Below are 23,411 nucleotides of genomic sequence, written 5' to 3' on the forward strand. Positions count from 1 at the left end.
AAAGTGGCTGTTAACAATGATTGAGTATTGTTATGTGCCCTCTTGCTAAATGGGGGCTTGGAGGGAGATGGGATGGCCTGGTCTCCCCAAAACTGCAACCGCCCCTTCCCCCTATAGCCCAGGCTAGGTGGGTATCATGATGTGATTTCATAACAATCTGGGCCCTCATTGGTTAGGTGGGGTCTGTGTGTACGGTTTAGTGGGGTTTTAGTGTTGAGTGAAGTTGTGGCTGGCCTCTTTGGCCATTGCGACACCCAGGGGAGGGCATGGTAAGCATTTGTCACCACTCCCGCTGGCTTTTTTATGGATAATTTTATTAGTTGGTTCGGAAGTAATAGATTTGTGCTTGGAGTCTCATGGTTGTGATCTGTATGTGGCTTAAGAGGTTGCCGCTGCTAGACAGGTTTGGTATTGGGCAGGCTAGAAGGCAATTGTTGGATGGTGGGGTTGGAAAGGCAGAGCAAAGAGAGGTCAGGGTTATCAGCCAAAGACCAAAAGGATAGAGTGACAAGGGTAACAAAGGAAGGTGGAGAGCTTGTCAAAGGGGTACAAGACTTGGGGGTATAAGGCTGGGGTAGGGAGGGTTATCTCTGGAGGGTAAGACTTCTAAGAGGGGTGAGTTAGGTGTAAAGTTTGTTTCAATGTATTAGTGAGGTTGGTTAGTTTTTAAGGCAGTTACAGACTTTTAATAATAAAATTACCAGACATGTTCTATTAAAGCGGCCTTTTACCCCTTTAACAATGATTGAGCGCTGTTGTTATGCGGCGTCTTGCCCCATTGTATAATTGTGGTTTTTGGATCATCTGCAAGCGTTTGATTTGCTCCTGCCCGGGTCCAGTTGCATGACTACGCTGCTGCTATATGGGAGAGGTAGAAGGATACAAAATTATCTCATAATAAACTAGCAAAACAATCGGTTTGGCCTTTCAAATAGCTACAGCTACCTCAGGTAAGTACTAGAGGTCCTTTTTGTGTCAGAAAAAAAATAGTGTGAAGTCTTAAACAAGACTGCATATGTAATATCTCACGTTTAAAATGCCCTTCACAAAGATGAGGGTGTGTGGCCTCAACATAAAAATGTACATAATCGCTTTTGCTACCCCAATAAATTTGGTTGATTTCAATAGGATAATTAAGTGTGTGAATTTGGGTGTATCCTGACAAATCAGCATCACAACTTTCAATAAATGACTTGATTGCTATGGAGCTTTGTAATGACAACCTTGTGTGTGTGTGTGTGTGTGTGTGTGTGTGTGTGTGTGTGTGTGTATATATATATATATATATATATATATATATATATAAATGTTCGATGGCATGTGTAGCTGCAGATACACATGCTGTGCACATCCCGCCATCTGGTGTTGGGCTCGGAGTGTTACAAGTTGTTTTTCTTCGAAGAAGTCTTTTCGAGTCACGAGACCGAGGGACTCCTCCCATTTCTACTCCATTGCGCATGGGCGTCGACTCCATCTTAGATTGGGTTTTTTCCGCCATCGGGTTCGGACGTGTTCCTTTTCGCTCCGGGTTTCGGGTTGGAAAGTTAGAATCTCGGAAAAATTGTCGGTATTGTTTGCGTTCGGTATCGGGTTAGTTACAACAGATCAACACCGAATTAAGAAGAGCTCCGGTGGCCCTTTGGTTTTTTTTTCGATCCCCGTCGGGGCCTGGTCGGCCCGGCCACGTGTCTCTTCAAGGCTGATGGAACAGACCCCATTCTGCTTCTGTCCAAAATGCCATAACAAGTATCCATATACAGATCAACACCTGGTCTGTAACTTGTGTTTGTCACAAGGAGGATACTTGTGAGGCCTGTCGAGCGTTTCGGTCCAGGAAGACACTCAGGGACCAAAGAGCCAGAAGACTACAGATGGCGTCGGCGCCGACAGGACAAGGGCGTTTCGAAGAGGAGGAAGAAACATTCTCCACCCAGGAATCGGACTCGGAGGAGGTCGATCCCGAAGAAACGCTGAAAACCATGAGTAAGACGTTTAAGCAGAGAACTCACGAGAAGACCGCTAAAGCCCAGGGGACGCCACCGCCAAAAGGCCATGGCTTAACCCGAAAAATAAGTGACCGTCCATCGGCACCGAAAAAGGGCGAGCTGGTGTCGAAGTCATCCGACTCCGGTCGAGATACCGGCACACAGCAATCTCGGGCCCGAGATAGCGGGTCCGAGAAGATTCGGCATCGAGACAGCGGCACCGAAATGGGTCGGCATCGAGAAGGCACGACGCCGAAAATAAAAAAGGTTTCGTCCGAGCCGAAAAAGGCTGCCGAAAAGGTTTCGGTACCGAAACATCCGGCCTCGGAACCGAAAGGTAGTTCCTATTCAGAGGAACAAGGACTGTCCTCACAAATGAAGACACACCGATTTCAACAAGAATTAGAGATAATAGAGCCAGATCACACACAAAGAAGGCTCTTTATTCAAAAAGATACAGGGTAGATCAGCACTCTTCCTCCGATCAAGATGAAACGTAAACTTGCCTTCCAAGACAAGGACAAACAGCCACACGCAAAGGTGGCTAAACAAGTGACACCACCACCATCCCCACATCACTCTCCACCACCATCACCTGTAGCCACTCCACCAATGATGCAATCACCAACTCATACGGGAATGAGTCAAGATGACCCTGGGACCTTTATGACGCACCAGTGTCGGATAATAGCCCTGAATGCTATCCAGCAAGACCATCGCCACCAGAGGATAGTACAGGCTATGCTCAAGTGGTATCAAGAGCTGCAGCATTTCACAATGTCAGCCTTCATTCAGAACCCATTGAAGACGACTTTCTTTTTAATACACTGTCGTCTACACACAGTCAATATCAAAGTCTTCCGATGTTACCCGGAATGCTCAAACACTCCAAACAAGTGTTTGAAGAACCTGTCAAGGGGAGAGCCATTACTCCAAGAGTAGATAAAAAATATAAAGCGCCACCAACAGACCCAGTGTACATCACACAACAGCTAACACCAGATTCTGTTGTAGTGGGAGCAGCGCGCAAAAGAGCCAACTCACATTCTTCTGGAGATGCACCGCCTCCAGATAAAGAAAGTAGAAAATTCGATGCGGCAGGCAAAAGGGTGGCGGCACAGGCAGTGAACCAGTGGCGCATTGCAAATTCCCAAGCTTTGTTAGCCAGATATGATAGGGCCCATTGGGATGAGATGCAACACTTTATTGAACATTTACCAAAAGAGTTCCAAAAAAGAGCGCAGCAAGTGGTAGAAGAGGGACAGAGTATCTCTAATAATCAGATACGGTCAGCAATGGATGCTGCAGACACAGCTGCTAGGACTGTCAACACAGCAGTAACAATAAGGAGACATGCATGGCTGCGTACATCAGGATTTAAACCAGAGATACTCAAGCTGTGCTAAATATGCCATTCAACGGACAGCAGTTGTTTGGGCCGGAGGTGGACACTGCCATAGAAAAACTTAAAAAAGACACTGAGACGGCCAAAGCCATGGGCGCACTCTACTCCCCGCAGAGGCACATTTCGAAAGACACAATTTCGAGGGGGGTTTCAAGGGCAGACCACAGAAGCCACAACCTCACAAACAAAGCCCACTTACCAGAGCCAATATCAGCGGGGAGGTTTTCGGGGACAATATAGAGGAGGACAATTTAAAAAAAATAGGGGAAAATTCCAAAGTCCCAAAACTCCTCCAAACAAACAGTGACTTCAAGGTCACAAAGCCCCAACACATAACACCTGTGGGGGGAGGCTAACCAAGTTTTACACACATTGGGAGGAAATAACAACAGACACTTGGGTCTTAGCAATTATCCAGCATGGTTATTGCATAGAATTTCTCAAATTCCCTCCAAACGTCCCACCGAAAACACACAGTATGTCAAAACAACATATAGAGCTTCTAGCACTAGAAGTTCAAGCATTGCTACAAACAGAAGCAATAGAATTAGTACCAAAACAACAATTAAACACAGGAGTTTACTCACTGTACTTTCTGATACCCAAAAAAGACAAAACACTCAGACCTATACTGGATCTCAGAACATTAAATACCTACATCAAATCAGACCACTTTCACATGGTTACTTTACAAGATGTAATCCCACTGCTCAAACAACAAGACTACATGACAACACTAGACTTAAAGGATGCATATTTCCATATACCAATACATCCTTCACACAGAAAGTACCTAAGGTTTGTATTCCAAGGGCTACATTACCAATTCAAAGTGTTGCCATTCGGAATTACAACTGCGCCAAGAGTTTTTACAAAATGCCTGGCAGTAGTAGCTGCACATATCAGAAGGCAGCAAATACATGTGTTCCCGTACCTGGACGATTGGTTAATCAAAACCAACACGCAAAAACGGTGTTCAAAACACACAAAATATGTCATAGAAATCCTACACAAACTAGGTTTCTCAATCAACTACGCAAAATCACACCTTCTGCCATGTCAAACACAGCAATACTTGGGAGCAACAATCAACACAGCAAAAGGGATTGCCACTCCAAGTCCACAAAGAGTTCAAACATTTCACAATGTAATACAAGACATGTATCCAAAACAAAGGATACAAGTCAAAATAGTAATAAAACTACTAGGCATGATGTCTTCATGCATAGCCATTGTCCCAAATGCAAGGTTGCACATGCGGCCCTTACAACAGTGCCTAGCATCACAATGGTCACAAGCACAGGGTCAACTTCTAGATCTGGTGTTGATAGACCGCCAAACATACATCTCGCTTCAATGGTGGAACAGTATAAATTTAAACCAAGGGCGGCCTTTCCAAGACCCAGTGCCACAATACGTGATAACGACAGATGCTTCCATGACAGGGTGGGGAGCACACCTCAATCAGCACAGCATCCAAGGACAATGGGACATACAGCAAAGACAGTTTCACATAAATCACTTAGAACTGTTAGCGGTATTTCTAGCGCTGAAAGCATTTCAACCCATAATAACCCACAAACACATTCTTGTCAAAACAGACAACATGACAACAATGTATTACCTAAACAAACAGGGCGGGACACACTCGACACAGTTGGATCTCCTGACACAGAAAATATGGCATTGGGCGATTCACAACCACATTCGCCTAATAGCACAATGCAATTTATTCCAGGAATTCAGAATCAGTTAGCAGACAATCTCTATCGAGATCACCAACAGATCCACGAATGGGAAATTCACCCCCAAATACTGAACACTTACTTTAGAATTTCGGGAACACCACAAATAGATCTATTTGCAACAAAGGAAAACTCAAAATGCCAAAACTTTGCATCCAGGTACCCACAACATCAGTCTCAGGGCAATGCGCTATGGATGAACTGGTCAGGGATATTTGCGTACGCTTTTCCCCGTCTCCCACTCCTTCCATATCTAGTAAACAAGTTGAGTCAAAACAAACTCAAACTCATACTAATAGCACCAACATGGGCAAGACAACCTTGGTACACAACACTACTAGACCTCTCAGTAGTACCTCATGTCAAACTACCAAACAGACCAGATCTGTTAACACAACACAAACAACAAATCAGACATCCAAATCCAGCATCGCTGAATCTAGCAATTTGGCGCCTGAAATCCTAGAATTCGGACACTTACACCTCACACAAGAATGTATGGAGGTCATAAGACAAGCTAGGAGGCCTACCACTAGACACTGCTATGCAAATAAGTGGAAAAGATTTGTTTATTACTGCCATAATAATCAAATTCAACCCTTACACGCATCCGCAAAAGATATAGTAGGATACTTGCTACATTTGCAGAAGTCAAAACTAGCTTTCTCTTCCATAAAAATACATCTTACTGCAATTTCAGCTTACCTGCAAATTACGCACTCAACTTCATTATTTAGGATACCAGTCATAAAAGCATTTATGGAAGGCCTAAAGAGAATTATACCACCAAGAACACCACCAGTGCCTTCATGGAACCTCAACATTGTCTTAACACGACTCATGGGTCCACCTTTTGAGCCCATGCACTCTTGTGAAATGCAATACTTAACGTGGAAAGTTGCATTTTTAATTGCCATCACATCTCTAAGAAGAGTGAGTGAAATTCAAGCATTTACCATACAAGAACCATTTATTCAAATACACAAAAATAAAGTAGTTCTACGGACAAATCCAACATTTTTACCAAAAGTAGTATCACCGTTCCACTTGAATCAAACGGTAGAATTACCAGTGTTCTTCCCACAGCCAGATTCTGTAGCTGAAAGAGCACTACATACATTAGACATCAAAAGAGCACTAATGTACTACATTGACAGAACAAAACTAATTAGAAAAACAAAACAACTATTTATTGCCTTTCAAAAACCTCATACAGGAAATCCAATTTCAAAACAAGGCATTGCTAGATGGATAGTTAAGTGCATTCAAACCTGCTATCTTAAAGCTAAAAGAGAGCTGCCTATTACACCAAAGGCACACTCAACCAGAAAGAAAGGTGCTACCATGGCCTTTCTAGGAAATATTCCAATGAACGAAATATGTAAGGCAGCAACATGGTCTATGCCTCATACATTTACCAAGCACTACTGTGTAGATGTGTTAACTTCACAACAAGCCACAGTAGGTCAAGCGGTACTACGAACATTATTTCAAACAACTTCAACTCCTACAGGCTGAACCACCGCTTTTGGGGAGATAACTGCTTACTAGTCTATGCACAGCATGTGTATCTGCAGCTACACATGCCATCGAACGGAAAATGTCACTTACCCAGTGTACATCTGTTCGTGGCATTAGTCGCTGCAGATTCACATGCGCCCACCCGCCTCCCCGGGAGCCTGTAGCCGTTTAGAAGTTGATCTTGAACATTTGTAAATTTGTAAATATATTACTTTAAACTTCATTATGTACATACGTATTCACTCCATTGCATGGGCACTATTACTAGCATACACAACTCCTACCTCACCCTCTGCGGGGAAAACAATCTAAGATGGAGTCGACGCCCATGCGCAATGGAGTTGAAATGGGAGGAGTCCCTCGGTCTCGTGACTCGAAAAGACTTCTTTGAAGAAAAACAACTTGTAACACTCCGAGCCCAACACCAGATGGCGGGATGTGCACAGCATGTGAATCTGCAGCGACTAATGCCACGAACAGATGTACACTGGGTAAGTGACATTTTCTATATATATATATATATATATATATATATATATATATAATATAAGCAATCACTGGTTTAGTCATCTGGCTTCTACAGGAGTGTGGTATCAACCAAGCTTTTTTTGCACACATTACTCTATAAACAAGTATAACATTAGCGGTCTGATTGTAAGTGGAAAATAGCTCAGACTATAACTAAATGTTATCAGTGCCATTACAGATACAACTCCCCTAGATGTAGCACGTTTGTGTTGTGTGCAACAATGAATTTCAGTTTTTATTTTTAGTTCAAAACATTAATGTTGCTACTGACCTGTTCACCTAACTATAATGTCACTTTAACCTTTGTTTTTTTTGTTTCCCTGAATTTCTAATGTTTTTGTTTATAACAAAAACAGATTTTTATCGCACCTAACTCTAACATAAGTATAAACTTTATTTTTTTTCAGTGAATTTGTAGTTTTTTTTTGTTTTTTGTTTTTTTAAACAGAGTAATCCCGGATCTCAAATGACTTCATAGATGACATCACAGATCACATCACTAATGACATCATCCACTGAGTGTGTTTTTTTAAAATAGTTTACATAGTTATGGATAACTAATTTACTACTTTTCCAGTTAATCTTGTACATTTTTGTTCTAGCTAATGGGTGTGTTTACAAAACACATGTACTCATAATGCAAAATAGCTGTATAGTGGTTTTGAACATGTTATAAATCTTTGTAATAGATGTTAGTTCTGTGTTGTGCATGTAACCGTTTGCTTGTGTTGTGCCTGTTCCACACAGGTTTTTGGGTTCTGTAGAAAATGCTTTCAAAAGGGGAATTATTCTATGTAGTAGATACTAAGTTTTGTAAGGAGCCTTGAGTTATTAAACTGAATCTTCTCAACATGACAATTTCTACGCAATGTAAAAAAGTGTATGCACCTAGTACTAAGCTATGTATGTATGCAAGTTTTTCTACACAAGATTATCTATCTATAACGTCTTCACTACAGTATAAAGGGTGCATGCAGTATGTTCTTTAGCACCTCAAGATCACGGATATATTTAGTAAATATGTTTTCGTACACTATTTTTTGTAGATATTTTTTTAATACTATTGTATGTGTTTATCATGAGTTTCATTGTTTGCAAACAGTGTGGTCCAGAATAAACTCTTTCCTTAGTTTGAATACTGTTTACAGTACCCATTTGGTCTGGTTTTATTTGTATATATATTTATATAATCAGATGTGGATTCTCTTTTGGGTGCATTCATTGTGCTGCTGTGTGAGTGTGTTGGGCAAACACTTTGCATATCGCCTCTGATGATAAGCCTGCCTGCCCTGCACCAGGATTCCAGAGGGTGAGCACAGGTTATCTCTGGTGTGTAACTGATTTACCCTGACTACACTGGTGGGTTCTGCCTGGCTGAGGTGCATACCTTAGTCAACTAGAAAACCCATTTCTAATAGGCATTCTCTGTTTTCAATTTATTGTATTGATATTGCACACTGCAGTCAGAATGTTTCCCATATATCCATTGTTGATTGGTAATATGATCTATGCTACCTGTAAAATGTATGCTATAGGCTCAGTGTTGCATATAATGCTTGTTTCTATGGTGGCAGTAATAGTAGGTGATCTACTCCTGAGTTATTTTGTACTTATTGTCAGGCGTCTATTGTATAGTAATTTATAGAGCAATATGTATGAAAGTTTGGATGATGTCATCAGTGATGTCATCAATGATGTAATTTGAAGTGTCATCAGTGATGTCATAGAACATGACGAGTGATGTCAGATGTGAATGGCAGAGGCACAATTTATATTTATGCTGCTAACTATTCACCTAACTATAATGTTACTTTAACCTTTGTTTTTCAGTGAGAAATTGTGTGTATGTGTGTGTGTGTGTGTGTGTGTGTGTGTGTGTGTGTGTGTGTGTGTGTATATATATATATATATATATATGTGTGTGTGTGTGTGTACCGAATCTTCAAAATTCATTGCCTGAGTTGCAGTTCCTCAAGGCGTTGCTAGATGTCTCTCACAAGTCAAATGCAAAAGGATGAAATTCTTACATGAAGCTGCAGTTCCACTAGTGATTACAAGGTGTCACTGTCAAGTCAAATGCAAACAGCATTTTGAAGTTCTTAGACCCAATTGGAGTTCCACTGGTTGTTACTAGCTGTTCCTCACAAGTCAAATGCAAATTCATTGATATTCTTTCATGAAGGTGTAGTTCCACATGTCAAGCTGCAGTTGCACTAGCCTTTACTATGTGTCCCTAACAAGTCACCTATAAAATCATTGACATTTTTCATGAAGCTGCAGTTCCACGTGTTCATAGGGCTGCAGCTCAGTTCAAAATTACTGTATTTATCGGCGTATAACACGCACCGGCGTATAACACGCACCTCATTTTAAGAGGAAATTTCAGAAAAAAAAACCTTAACATTATATCGGCGTATAACACGCACACATCATTTGCCCCCTATTTTCAGGGAGAAAAAGTGCGTGTTATACGCCGATAAATACGGTAACTGCTTCAAATGACCTGTTCCAAGCTGAGGATGTGTGGTTTTAGTATATACATTTGCATATACTTTTCTTTGCTATTTTAGTCATTTGTGCTTGTTTTCCAGAGGATTGATTATTTGACAAAGCTGTTTCATAATTAGACAAAATTATAGATCAATTTGTTTTTTTTATGAATTGTATCATGCCGTATTTATTTTTAACAATTTTGATTCACTAGTAAGTATAAGTACAATTAGGTATCTTATTTTAGCTGTTTACGTTTTGGTGGGTGTGAGTTGATTTGAGAGTTTTGTCTGCATACTGTCAGTGCTCTTACAGCACTGCAACAAGTGAAGATGTGGTTCCACACATAGTTACTAGAGGTCTCTCTTAAGTCAGATACAAGTGTTTGAAATGTCAATCAGAACCATGTGGAGTTGTGGCTTCAACCTAAAAATCATCATATACTCTCTAGCTACTCTAATGACTTGAGCTCATTTTCAGTATGTTAAGTAAATATAGCCAGGTTGGTTTACAGTAACTAATGAACATAGTAATATACAACAAATGTCATTGGAGTTACGAAAATAGTTGATGTAACCTTACTGTACATAAGGGACTATGAGTCTTTGGGAAGTGTAAGTATCTGCAATTTCTGTTTTTAGGGAATTTTTTGTTATGTGTACCTGTGCAAGGGCAAAATGGAGTCGCTCAAAACGAGGGCAGTCAGTGGTTGGATTGGGCTGGTCTATTGATTTATACCTTCTGCTATTGTGTGACGGAGAGTAATTTGAGGGACATGTCAACAGACCAATGGTGAAAGAGTGTTAATTGGAACCCCTATATATGTATGCATTTTTGTATGATATATTTTTTTAAAACATGAGGCTGCAAAATAGCTAAAGCTAGAAATGTGCAGCTGGATGACATTTTTCCTCTAGGGTGCCAAGCTGTCACTAAGTTTGATGCGGTGCCCCTTTTAGGTGATGGAAATCCTCTTTGGAGCCAGTCAGGATGCAGCTAACCCTTTTTTTCCTGGCAGCATACAACGTCTGCCCAATAAAATCCGGTACTACTGGCTCCCAGCATTTGGTTGGAGCAAAGTGACTAGCAGTTAATTGTCTGGCGACAAGCCAGACCATAATTAACAATTACCCTGTTTGCCATCAGAGCAACTTTTTATATTCCTAATAGAACTAGGCATTCAAAGGAAGTGGAATAGGAAGTCTCAGTGGATTACGTGAACGGTGTTTTTTTTCTTATTTAAGTGAAATATTTCGTAATTCTTTTAAATATATTTATAAATATTTTTAGAAAACCAGGTTTCTCTGTGAATGTATTTATTATGGCCAGCTACGGGGCAAATCTAGTGAACTGTATATTTTTTTTTTTCCAGGAAAAAAATGACTCCAATAATGTTTGCTGCTCGTGAAGGCCATTCACAAGTTATTGCTCTTCTTGTTGCTCATGCTGCAGAAATAAATCTCCAAGATGAAAACGGTTATACAGTAAGGTTATTTTCCAGTAGATCTATTTTGCTTCAGAGGTGCTTTTGAATTGGGTCATTCCTAACACAAAAAAATGTGCTTTGGGGTAAATTGCTGTGTTTAGTAAAATGTGGTAATATGAGCACTTAGGGACTGACGTACTAAAAAACACTTGTACTCAAAATACTGGTTGTGAGTTGTGGGTTGTGGCCAGCAGTTTTGCAACCAGTGTGGTATTTTGCAAACCAACCTGGTCATTATTAGAAAAAAAGAAAAAATCGTAGTTGGCAGCATTTTGACATACCACATGAATACTAATGAGGTAGGTCACAAATTGTGACCTACTATGATTCACTGCCATCACTGGTATTGTGACCTGTTCGGATCAGCCCACCACCATGTATCTTACTGTTTTTTGTTTTTGTTTTTTTTAAATAAAGCAAACATTTTTTTTTTCCCTCAAAAGAAACAGGACTGATTTTTTTTTTTTTTTTTTAATCACAGGGTCACCTTCCCTTCTGGGAGTAGTTTACCACCTCCTTTAAGGTATTGGTCACAAATCCAGTATTTGGAATGGATATCTATAAATGGCTCCCTCCAAATACCGAATCGTTATCCATTTGAAAACACTTGAAGCGATTCAGATTTATTTTTCCGAATTGCTAAATGCTTTGAGTTCATAGGAAAAATGGTTCTAGCATTCGCTAATGCGCTGATTTACCGAATCAGATGGTTTGCAGTTGCTACAATCCTTTGTTCATCTGCCCCATTATGTACCATGCATTTTAAAAAGCATGTGGTGCATCTAATTGCTTTGTATTTTTCCAGTACTGTGTAAAATAGGAAACTATCTACTACACCATTTTGGACTGAGGAACATTAGCACTTAGACAGGCAGTGGGAAAAATCATTTGGGCATATCAGTCCTACTACAAATACGATTTATGATATCAAGAGACTCGTAATATTAACCTTTGTAGATCTAAAGTCGCCACAGCTAACCGAGGTCCATCTACCAGTCAGGAAGGACTCTAGTAATGTAAGCGCCTGATCTCTAATGCCTGCTTGGTAAAGGAGGGCTAGCAAAATTTGAGGTGAAATAGTATCAAAGGCCGCTGACAAGTCTAATAAAATTAGGATGGCCCCTTGCCCTTCGTCCACCATTCTCCGGATGGAGTCATGGAGTCAGAAGAAGAGATGAGAGCGAACTCCGTACTATGTGCCTTTCTAAAACCGTGTTGGGAAGGATTTAGTCCTCCCTCTTCCGTTTGCCAGAAAAGGGAGGAGCACAATCGGACGTCGGTTACTTAGGTCCTGGTTGTCTCCGTTTTGCTTTTTCTTAAGGGGGATGACTATAGTCTCCTTCCAGGAGGCAGGATAAATCCCTGAGGAGAGGACCTCCTGCAAAATAGGGGCTAAAGCCCGGGAAAAGAGTTCAGGATCCAAATGAAAAATGGAGGGGAGGCAGGGGTCCACGGGAAGTCTGATTTAATATCGGCAATCAGCTTTTGGATACAATCCTGAGAAGGAAAGGGAAAGTTGGGGAGGGTCGCATGACTAACATTGAAAGCCATGTCAGTCATGGTAAGGTGGCCTATAGTTTCCTCGTGAGGGGTGAAATTGGTGTAAATTCGCAAAATTTTATTTTTTCAATACTTGGCTACTCATGAGAATTTTCTAATTCAGACGGCTTAGAGGGGGAGGACAAATCCGTGATCACTTTAAAGAGCTTTCTAGGGGCATTTGATGCCTCTTTGATTCTGAGAGTGTAAAAAGCTGATTTGGCTCTGAAACATGCTAATTTATAAGTTTTAAGGACCAATTTCAGTTTATATTTCTCTTCAGGAGAGAAATTGGATTTCCAGCGACACTCTTGTTGGCGGTCCTTCCTCTGAAGGTGTTTAAGTTCTTTAGTAAACCAGGGTTGACTGGGCTTCTTAGAGTTGAGCACAGATATTCTGAGGGGGCCAAGTGCTTCATAGCAGTTTCAGTTCCCTGATTGAAACTCTCTAACTGAGGCAGGGATAGCTTGATCGCCCTGTTCCAACTCTCTTCCAAAGTGGGGGCCAATTTTTCCAACTTGACCCGATTCCATAGTCTAATAGATTTGTTATTGCCAGTGGGTGCCGGGGGGAATGACCAGTTATTAAAAAGGTCACGAGATTATGATCAGTCCAGCTCAACGGGATATTTGTTGAAGCCAGCTGTTCCTCTGTACGGGCAAAGACCCCATCTAATAAGTGTCCTGCTATACGAGTAGGAGAGGATACCTTGAGGGTCCAGTCAAAAGTCGACATCAGGTTTAAAAATTCCATGACTGCTGGATTATTAGACTCGTCAAAGTGAATATTGAAATCCCCTAGTACAATGGCCTTGGTGGACATAACCAAAGGCTCTAACAAATCAGTCCAAGATTGGTAGAAGCTGGAAAGTGGCCCAGGGGGACGATAAATTAAGAGGCTTTCCAGAAAAACAAGATTAATTAAAATAATTTTGTAAGACATAACTTCGCATGTCACCGAGGGGGTGCCCTTCCATATGCTGTCGCGCCGCCCCGTGCGTCTCGAGCCGAACATTCGGCTCGGAACGCGGCCACAAGGTGCGTCGCGCCCCCAGGCTACTCTGCATTTTCCGAGGCCCCAGAATTGGCATGGGGCCTTGTTTTCCTTTTATGCACTACGCGCACAGGCAGGTCTGAAACCCCCCACTCACCTATTCTGTTCTGTTCTTTTCTTCTCTGCTTTACCCTGGCTATCTGGTTGTGCCTTCCTTTATGTTTTTTCTCCCTTCCCATAGCTCCCTTCTTTCCCCAACATTCCTTGTTCCCTGGTTCCTAGTTCATTCTATTCTATGTCTCTTTTCCCTATCTAAGATGGTGTCTTTGTACTTCCTGTCGGACGCTTCCTGTTTGTTGGTATTTAAGGACTGTGATTCTTTCTCTCCTTGTGCTCCAACACTTTCTGTTTGGATAGTGTCTTTGCTCCTGTTTCTTTGTCTTTCTGTGCTGGTTTTCTTCAACTCAGTGTACTTCCTGTATTTTGTCTCAGTCGATTCCTGTTCTTTTGTTCCTGTTTTAGGAATCCATCTGTTTGGAGTTTTTTTTTCCCTTTTTAGGTTTTTTTCCCTCTGGCGCTATTTCTGAAGGGCACGGTCTGTTCTTGGCGATTCCATTGCCTACAGCACCGTGGCTACCAGAAAGAGTCGCCCCTATCTGGGCCAAAGCCGAACATTCAAGACCCACTCCACTCAATCTGCGGATTCCAGCCGTAAGCAGCATGTGAGTCGTGACATATGCATGAAAAAAACAGTTCTGCAAATAATTGCAAGGCCAGCTCCCCTACCTGGTTTCCTGTCTAACCTAAAGTAGGCATAACCTGGGGGAGTGGCTTCAATGAAATCAGGTTCAGAATCAGGTTTACCCCAAGTTTCTGTCAAAAATAGGCAGTCAATGTTAAATATGCCAATCATCTCCCTGATTTCTAATTTATGTTTCGGGAGGGAGCGAGCATTTATCAGAGCATAGCAAAAAGTTTTTCTATTTGTCGCCCACCCCCGGGACGCAACTGTTTGCTGTGACTTGGTGGGAACTTTGACAGCTCCCACCAAGTCACAGCAAACACTCTGCTGACCGTGAGGGAGAGGTGTGATATCTAGCACATTCTATCATACGTCAGTCCTTACAGATTAATAGTATCCTGCCAGCTGCATGAGATCAGTTTCTATTCCAAAGCCATCTAGAGATTCCAAACTTTTCTGTCTAGTCAAACACAAGCAGTTTGTCTCGCCCGTTCAGATCAGACCCCGCACCTGACAACTGCTCTGTATACACAGGACTAATCCCTGAGTCCAGTACTTTTCAGTATCTAAATGGCACCACTGGCAGCCATTGTAAGAGCAACAGGCTTCAAGATTCTCTTACACTGATAATACTCAGTTAATTGTATTGATCACAGAAAACGTCCCAGCCGCAAGATGTGATCTAGTTGAATGCCTTGCAGTTGTAGCTATTTGGATGCTGGATCATTGTCTGAAACTGAACTGTGGCAAGACCGAAAGGAAAGCTGATTCAATTTGATCAAACAGGTGATGACCTTCCTCACTCATTCTGGCCCCTCTGACTAGACTTCAGCAAGGGATTATCTTGAATAATAAACTCTCTATGGAAGACCATGTATCATCTGTCTGTGGAATTTGTGGTTTCATTCTTTGCCTTTCTCCGGAAAATCTTTAGCTAGCTACAAATGTATTGCTGCTGCACCAATCTTCTAGTCACTTATCAGTTGCGTGGATAATGGGAATGTTTTATAAGTCAGCTTGACAGACTATCTGTTCTTGCGATTTCAGATTATCCAGAACACAGCAGCACTTGCGATCTGTAATCCTCCTAAAAGGTCACTTTTTTCTCTGGTGATAAAAGCTCTGTTGCCACGTTCATCAAGCCCTCCACATTACAACTTAGCATTTCTGCAAAACCGAATTCTACACTACCAGTCCTTGAGGCAATTGAGATCAGGCATTAATTTAGCCACAACACACTCATCTTGCTAAAGTGGATACAAGGGATGATTTTTTTTAATCATCTCCCGGCTATCTGTTGGAGTGCCCTACCTTTATCCCTGCAACTAACCTCCAATTTTTGCTATTTAGAAAGGCCCGCGAAACCTCTCCAATGCTAGCTAATGTTTTACCTTCACTTGCTTTGTCTTCTCTCGCCTCTTTTTTTTTTGGATTGCACAAGGGTATCCCTTTGGGATGCGTTTGTGTGCTTACTAATAATTCTAACATACTGTAGCGCACAAAATGCTCATAAGAAATCTCACCTTTCCATCTCTTAGTCAATTCTTTATTGGACCTTTGCAGCTTTCAGTTTGCACTGAAATTAAATTGTTTGTCCACCTCCTAAGGAAATATAATCTTAATTTTTAAAATCTCATGCATATTGCCAAACTTTTGTTTCTGGTCACACTTAAAGAAAGGACACATTGTCTTAAATATCATCCTACATTATTACTGTCAGCCTTCAGGATACCCACCACTTTAGATGTAGATTGAGACGTAGCACTGAAATGGCCATACTTTACATGGTTGACAATGCTTTCCATGTGATGGTGGATGGATTTCTTTTGATGGATGGCGGTCATTATTGCCTACTGATTCAATTAAACTTCTTTGCAGCAATTTACATGGTAACCACAAGGCTCATCTCTCCATTTTAGCTACAACAATGACTATTGGTTGCGTAGTTTTAAAGTGATTTTTGAATGAACAGATTAATCAAGACTGAATCATTGTTCTCCAACATGCCTCTTCTATTGTGAGATCCACAGGTTTCCATGTTGTCTTTGCCCTAATCAGCAAATACATAGAGCCGCTGGGTTTGCTGATGCCTGTGTTTTTCTACATCGCAATAGGCAGATGACATCCAGCGCTGCCTGATGGTGGCTTTTTCTGATGACCTTTAAAAGGTCAAACCGTGCTTGAGATTAATCGAGATTTGGGTGGTTTGCTTTTCCATAAGTCTAAATCCAAAAACCTGAAACCCCCTTACCGAATTAAACATCACTTCTATTCAGTTATGATTCAAACTCCTAACAACACTTGGGATTACTTTCATTTTGATGCCCTTGGCCAAATCCTGGATGCATATCCTACGCTGAACAGCACTGCATTGAAGAGATGTACAAAATAGTTTACATTAACTGGATATCCCTGAAAAGCCAGAAGCAATGATCTCAATATTTCATATCTGTTCTGCAAGCTCTACTCCTATAGCTTACAACTTACTTGAGTAATCCTTACCTAAGGATGTCATAAGTCCATCTCCCTCCCTTGTTTTTACGAATGTCTACCATCCACCTAAGAAATGCCTCACTATCTTCTTTTTAAATCTCCTTGATCTTGCTCAACATATGGTAAACCTTCTTGGCCAAAAGTTTATTCTGGTTAATCGTACCACCTAGACTGATGATACATATAGGGTACATGGTTGCATCATTATTGAAGAATTAGATTCCCTTGGTTTCACCTACTTGGTTAATGACCATACTCGTTTGGAAGGCATGGTCTTGAACTGCTATTCTTCCTGATACATGAGATCCATCTATTTGTGTTCTAAAGCTACATCAATGACACGCTGGACAGCAGACTTAAAGTACCACCATCAGCCTACTCTCCTCATTGCAAAACCTGAACAAAATACAGCCTGAGACGTCCATCCCATTGCTTTGGAAGGGTAATTCCTTCTCTAACCCCAAGTTGGGACTTGAACCCCATGCATGTATAGAGTTACTGCAGGCTCATAGTGGTGTTTGAAGAACCACAGTTTTTGGAGGATATAATGAAAGCTCTGTAATCTCCTTTTTCCCCTGTAATCCAAGTAGGTGGTGCCTACTTGGAGCAGTTGTAGGAGGACAGTAGTGTCTGGGGTCTGAGTGCATAGTGTCAAAACGCCAGAAAACAAATTGGTCGGATGTCAGCGATAGTCTTTGAGAACAATATGGACTGATGCTTAGAGCTAAAGCAGTTTTTTTAGTCTCTAGCACTGAAGGCCAATAAATGATCTGTAAGTTAAGAGGTGGATACCTCAGATTTCTCAAAAGGGGAGAAAGTGCTTCTGGCAGCAATTGGCACCATTCAGGCCAGACTGGAGACTGTGGATCAAATGAATATAGAAACAGAAATTAGATAAGGAGGAGATAACTTTGAGGATGCGCTTTACTCTCCCAGACTTAAGAATTGCCCATGGCAACAAATCTTATCAATTTTTTAAGTATGTTTCGACCAGGGTTTGCTGAGGAGCGGTCACTGAGCCTCTAGGCCACCCTTGTTTAGGCAAAGTGTGTCAAAGAAATGCAGACTTAATGGCATGAACTTAGTGATATTGAAAAATGAGAATTGGATAGAGAGTCAAACTTAATAGTTGTAGCTCTTTAAAAAACGGGATCACCACTTTCTTCCGCTTCAGAACCTGAGATGTCTCACAACTGTCAGGAGGTAGAAAATTAAGGAACTGCAAAACATAATGCTGTACAGTGGGGCAGAAACTTTGACTTTGTTCCCTGCTGGGCTGCATATTATAATGCATGGTGAGACATCTGTGTTATTTCAGATGGAAATTTATTCAACTTGTGCGCTCCGTGGAAGGAGTGTGACAGGAGAAACGTGAATACAGGTAAGATCTAAGGGAAGCCTACTTTTGCAGCCTAAAACCTCACTTTCACTGAGCTGCTCTCCCCATGGTTGGGTCCTGGGCTCTCTTGGTGTCCTAGAATAATTTTGGGATGGCTTATGTCCTCTAGACCTGATGTTCTCATTGTCTTCTCCCACCTGGAGACAGAAATTTCTTACCAGTCCATCCTGGATGCTTAGCTTCTTTGGAGATTGAATTGTGGGTCTCAGAGTTTTGTAAGATGTACCATCTCTTCCAGATATCTATCCTGCAGGGGCTTCATATAGCTTTTGGTTTGTTTATAATCAGTTGCATCAATGAAGATGTGTTGATGAAGTTGTCACAATGTAATGCATCTTTTAGCCAGTCTTTCACAATTGGTGGAGGCCTCCAAATCAGATAATGGCTATTCTGCCTTTAGCGGGCAGCAATAGCATGGTGGTAAGCTTGGTAATCCCTAAGGATATATTTACAACATATCCCAGTAATGCTATAACTGGAGAAATTTCAATGTCACTTGCAGTGATTTCGGACAGTGTTACAAAGACTGATTTCCAGAAGTATTGAATGATGAGCCACATTAGTAAAATTAGTGATGGCGTGTGTCTGCCGCCTTCACATGATTAGTTTATGTTAGAGTTTACATTGTGTGATTTTTACAGGATGTACTAAACAAAATAACACATTTGTAGTTTATGCCTGTAAATCATGGACATCAGTTTGTTTGCAGTAGTATTTATAGATTTCATTGTGTTGTCATCCCAATTAGATTCCCAATGTTTGTAGGTTGGATAGACTGTAGTTGTGAGTTTCTGTTTATATCTTACAGATGTGTCCATCCGACAGACTCGCGCTCCTGCCATGCACAGTGGTGACATCATTGATGTAATTTCAGTTGTCATCAGTGATGTTATCAATGTGTCATAGAACCTGTCATAAGTGATGTAAAATGTAAGATTATAAGCAGTGCATTGTGAGGGCTTGAGTTATACTTACTTGAAATAACTATAGCTCGTGAATGTCACTGTTTTTTATAGTTTAAAATGTTGCATTTAAACTGACATTTTCACCTAACTACTTCAATTTAGCCTTCATTTTTTCTGATAGAGACATCTAACCCCAGATTCCTCACCTTGGAATATTCCCCAGGCATCAGACTGGTTCCTGAAAATCTTGAGCAGTACCTCTGTGTGCAGGTAGTTGGCATCGATCAGCTCTGCGTTGGCATCGTCTTTTTTCAGAAGTGACATTGCAGTGCCCATATAAGCACCACCCGGTACAATGACATCAGTTGATTTCTTTCCATACCACTAGCGTGAATCCGGATAGCTGTCTTGATCTTTAAAAAAAAAAAAAAAATGTATTCTTTTTATTTAAACAGTGCTCAGGAGCCTGTACATGAAGGCATAAGTTCACTTCGAACATGACTGACACACTGGTCGCAGTAAAACATCATCAGTGTAGTGCGTTTGCACATCAGATACATGAATCATACAAACAGACAATTTTATGTGACTGCATGAACAATTTGGAAGATTTGCTGGACCTCCCAAACCCATTGGCACCCATCTCTGACTCAGTGACCTTGATAGGAGCGCCAGTTGTTCCACACTTTTTCCAGTTTATTTATACATCCCCGGCTTTTATAGACAGCCTTCTGGGTTAGGAGGTACCAATCAAGATCCACTTTGCAGTCTGGTACTCAGGGCGTGCTCTCTGCACACCAGGCTCGTGAAATATTGCACTTTCTGACCCCTGCAGCTATAATTAACCATAGGTTTTGATATTGAGTCCATGAGACTTCCCCCTGTTCCTGCCAGTGTTAGCCACCTTTCATCCAGGGGAACCTCTGTCTCCAGGGGCATTATTTGAACCACTGCCCTCCAGTATCTTTGAGTCTTGGGACATTTACAGAGTATGTGGAAGAAGGTACCCTCCTGCCAACAACCCCTGAAACACAGCACCGAGATGACTCCCAATTTTATGCAGTAACACTCTAATGTACTAAGATGTGTGGTATGCGTAGCTTGATCAATCAAATGGGCTCAGATTGCTATCTCCCAGGGACTCTGCTGGGCCTTAGCCCAGTCCTCCTCTTCAAGGGACCCCAGATCTCCCTCCCATGCTTTTTAAAATTCTTAGTGGGATCTGAAGAATTATTCATGATCTTTCTATAGACCGTGGAGATTGCTTTTACATAATGGAATCGGGCAATAATCGGTCCTTGAGTGGTGTCACCTCCAGCAGCTGCTCCCCTGGCTCTGTGCGCTCAGAGGGCATGATCAAGTTAAATATGACTGTGTCTTTTGGACTCTGCTACGTCGTACTCCTGACATAAGCCTCCGAATGTAATAAATGCCTGCTCTCCATAAGTCACCCAAGTGTTCAAGTCCTATCATGGCCTATTTTGAGAATCCCTCCAGAGTGCCCACCTCACGAAGGAGGCCACTATCACACAATGGGGTACAGTCAGTTTACCCCCCAACCCCAGAAAAACAGTAGCTTCCCTCCAGGCCCTAACTACAACTTGAGTGTGTATATGGAAGCGTTTGCTCCGTATCTTTCCCATTGCCTCCTTGTCCACACGGTAATCTGGTTTTTGTAGGTCAGCAAACATCCAGTCATTGACTACCACAAGTAACGAGACCCATTACTATTTACGGTTGTCCGGAACTGCAATGCTACCCTCGTACACCCCTTGCTGGAATTTAGGTTGCGCTGTACGAGGACTAGCACCATTCCACAGTAACACTCTAATCTCATGATCAATTTCGCAAAAAAAGTCAGGGGTGATTTTAAAGGGCATAGTTTGTAGAATATATATGAGACATGGAAGTGTCATCATTTTAAATAACACTGCGATTCCCATCAGTGACAATAGTAGGTGTCGCCAATGACCCACAGCGGTTCTGAGTCTGTCTAGTTGGGGAAATAGATTTTTGTGCCGAAACATGTATGGGTTTCAAGTGGTATATACCCGAGTTACTGGAATCCATCCAAGACTATCTATGCCGGACATCTAGGTGGCAGTGCGAAGACCTTTCCATTCAGGGGCAAGATCAGGAACTTCGTCCAAATACGATACCCTGAGTGGTTCCCAAAATTTTTAAAGATCTGTCTAGTCCCACTATTGATGGCAAATACACGGGACACTGTACCATTGACTTTCTCCCTCACCAGAGGGTCTTGATAGAGAAGTCTTACCCACCCAAAGAATTTGGGGCCAAAACCCATCTTTGTTAGGGACGCAAACATATAATTCCATTTGATGCTGTCAAAAGCCATCCTTGCGTCGAAGGCCATAAGTGCCGCTTGGGCTCAGTTATTTATACCCCATTCAGGTGGTGTAAGTTGAGTCTCGTGTGTCTGTAGGATCAACACTCATTTAGAGGCTTGCCTTGTTTTGGAGTGACCACGATCGTAGCCCGTGCCCTAGTACAACTCTATTGGTAGGCCATTGGGACCCACCACCTTCCCAGACTGGAGGCCACGAATGGCTGGCACCAATTCGCCCAGGGTTAAGTCATCTTCGAGTCCGTTTCAATCCTCGACCCCTAATGACAGTAGCTCTTTGTCCTTCACAAAGTCGTCACAGTCCAGTGTAGACAGTTGGGTATGTAATGTGTAAAGCTGTTCACAATACATATCAAGAAAAGCCTCTGCTCTATCTGCGCTAGTGTGCCAGGTTACCCCTTCTCCGTCTAATAATTAGTAGACTCAGGTTTACGATCTATAGTCTCCAGCCACGCTAACAGTTTGGCTTTGTCACCCACGTCATGCAGTCCGCGCTGTGTTGCTATTCCCAGTTAGGGGCTTGATCTTCCACAATGTCCTAAAGTTCTTGTTAAAGTCTGATTTGGTGACCAAGCTCAGACCCCCCCCCATCCGTGAGAACCTGTCTTTCAAGGGATGCTATGTCTCGCTCCAAATTGAGATATATTATTTCAGTCTCTTTCCTTCTCCCCCTCCCCACCCCTCCCCCAGTGAGGGCACATGTCTGTCCCTGCATGACCGTTTTAAAAACCTCCCAAAGAGTGCAGTTAGTCAACTGTTCCCCTGCTGTTTATAAAATATTGTTCAGACCCCTGTCTGAGTTTGTCAGATTTCTCTGTCATGCAAGTGCCAGGAGTCCATCACAGGTGGTGCTGCGATCGGACTGTTTAGTCGTACTGCCACTAGTGAGAGGTCTGAGATGCCCCGGGCCTTACACCTCGCATCTTGAAACCTGCTCACATGTGAATTTTGGGTGGGAAGGTAGTCAGTGCGTAAGAAACTGTTGTGGGGTCCCTAGTAATATGTGTATTGTATCTGCGAGGGATTGTGAACACGTCAAATGTTAGATAGCCTGAGAGCATCCACAAAGGACAAAATGAGTTATGTGCCCGGTTGTTGGACAGCCCTGCTGGCCCTGTCCACCACTCCCTTTACGGCCCCCACTAGTATGAGGACACCTGTTGGCATATCTGGGAGCAAGGCACTTAAGTCTGGGAAGGTTTTCGTGTGGAGTTACATATACTGAACAGAGATTCAAGTTGAGGCCTTCCCAATGATTTATTACTGCTACAAACTGACCCAGTGGGTTCGCACAACTACGTTGCAGGATAAAAGCGTATTGATTTCTTAATGAGAATACCTGTTCCTCTGGAGTTGTTGTGTAGCCAGCATTCACTAATAAGGTGTAGCAGAATCGGTCCAGGGCTTTACATTGGTTACCCTTGAGGTGTATTTCCTGCAACAGGACCATGTCTGGGCTCTGTCTTCGTTAAGTAATAAAAGACCACAGTGCAATTAATATTACCGCCCAGACCGTTGATGTTACAGGTCAAAATATTCAGGGAGAGTTGATTGTGCAGTACCATATATAAACTGGGAAGGTGTGCGGTCTGTGTTCCCAGACGAATCCCTTCAACAGCACTGCCACTGAGCAAACAGGATGATAGCAAAATACAACATAGTATAAAAGTTGATTCCCTGACAGTTGAACTGCCCTTTCCCTGTCTCACTGCATCATGGGCCTAAAACCACCAACCTACCCACCACCTCACTTTGCAGAGCCCCAGGCACCCCCATATTTAAACAGCTCCGGAGGGTAAGCTGAAACGCCTC

General features: G+C 42.1%; 1 protein-coding gene across 1 annotated transcript in view; it reads left to right on the top strand.

The window, feature by feature from the left end:
* Positions 1 to 23,411, top strand: part of ASZ1 (ankyrin repeat, SAM and basic leucine zipper domain containing 1) — a 995,454-nt gene that overhangs the window by 351,846 nt on the left and 620,197 nt on the right. Inside the window, exon 5 of the mRNA XM_069228909.1 lies at positions 11,047 to 11,158. Coding sequence (XP_069085010.1) covers positions 11,047 to 11,158 — 112 coding nt within the window. The remainder of the gene's footprint in view (positions 1 to 11,046; positions 11,159 to 23,411) is intronic.

This window comes from Pleurodeles waltl, chromosome 4_1, assembly GCF_031143425.1.
Source record: "Pleurodeles waltl isolate 20211129_DDA chromosome 4_1, aPleWal1.hap1.20221129, whole genome shotgun sequence".
Lineage (NCBI taxonomy): Eukaryota > Metazoa > Chordata > Amphibia > Caudata > Salamandridae > Pleurodeles > Pleurodeles waltl.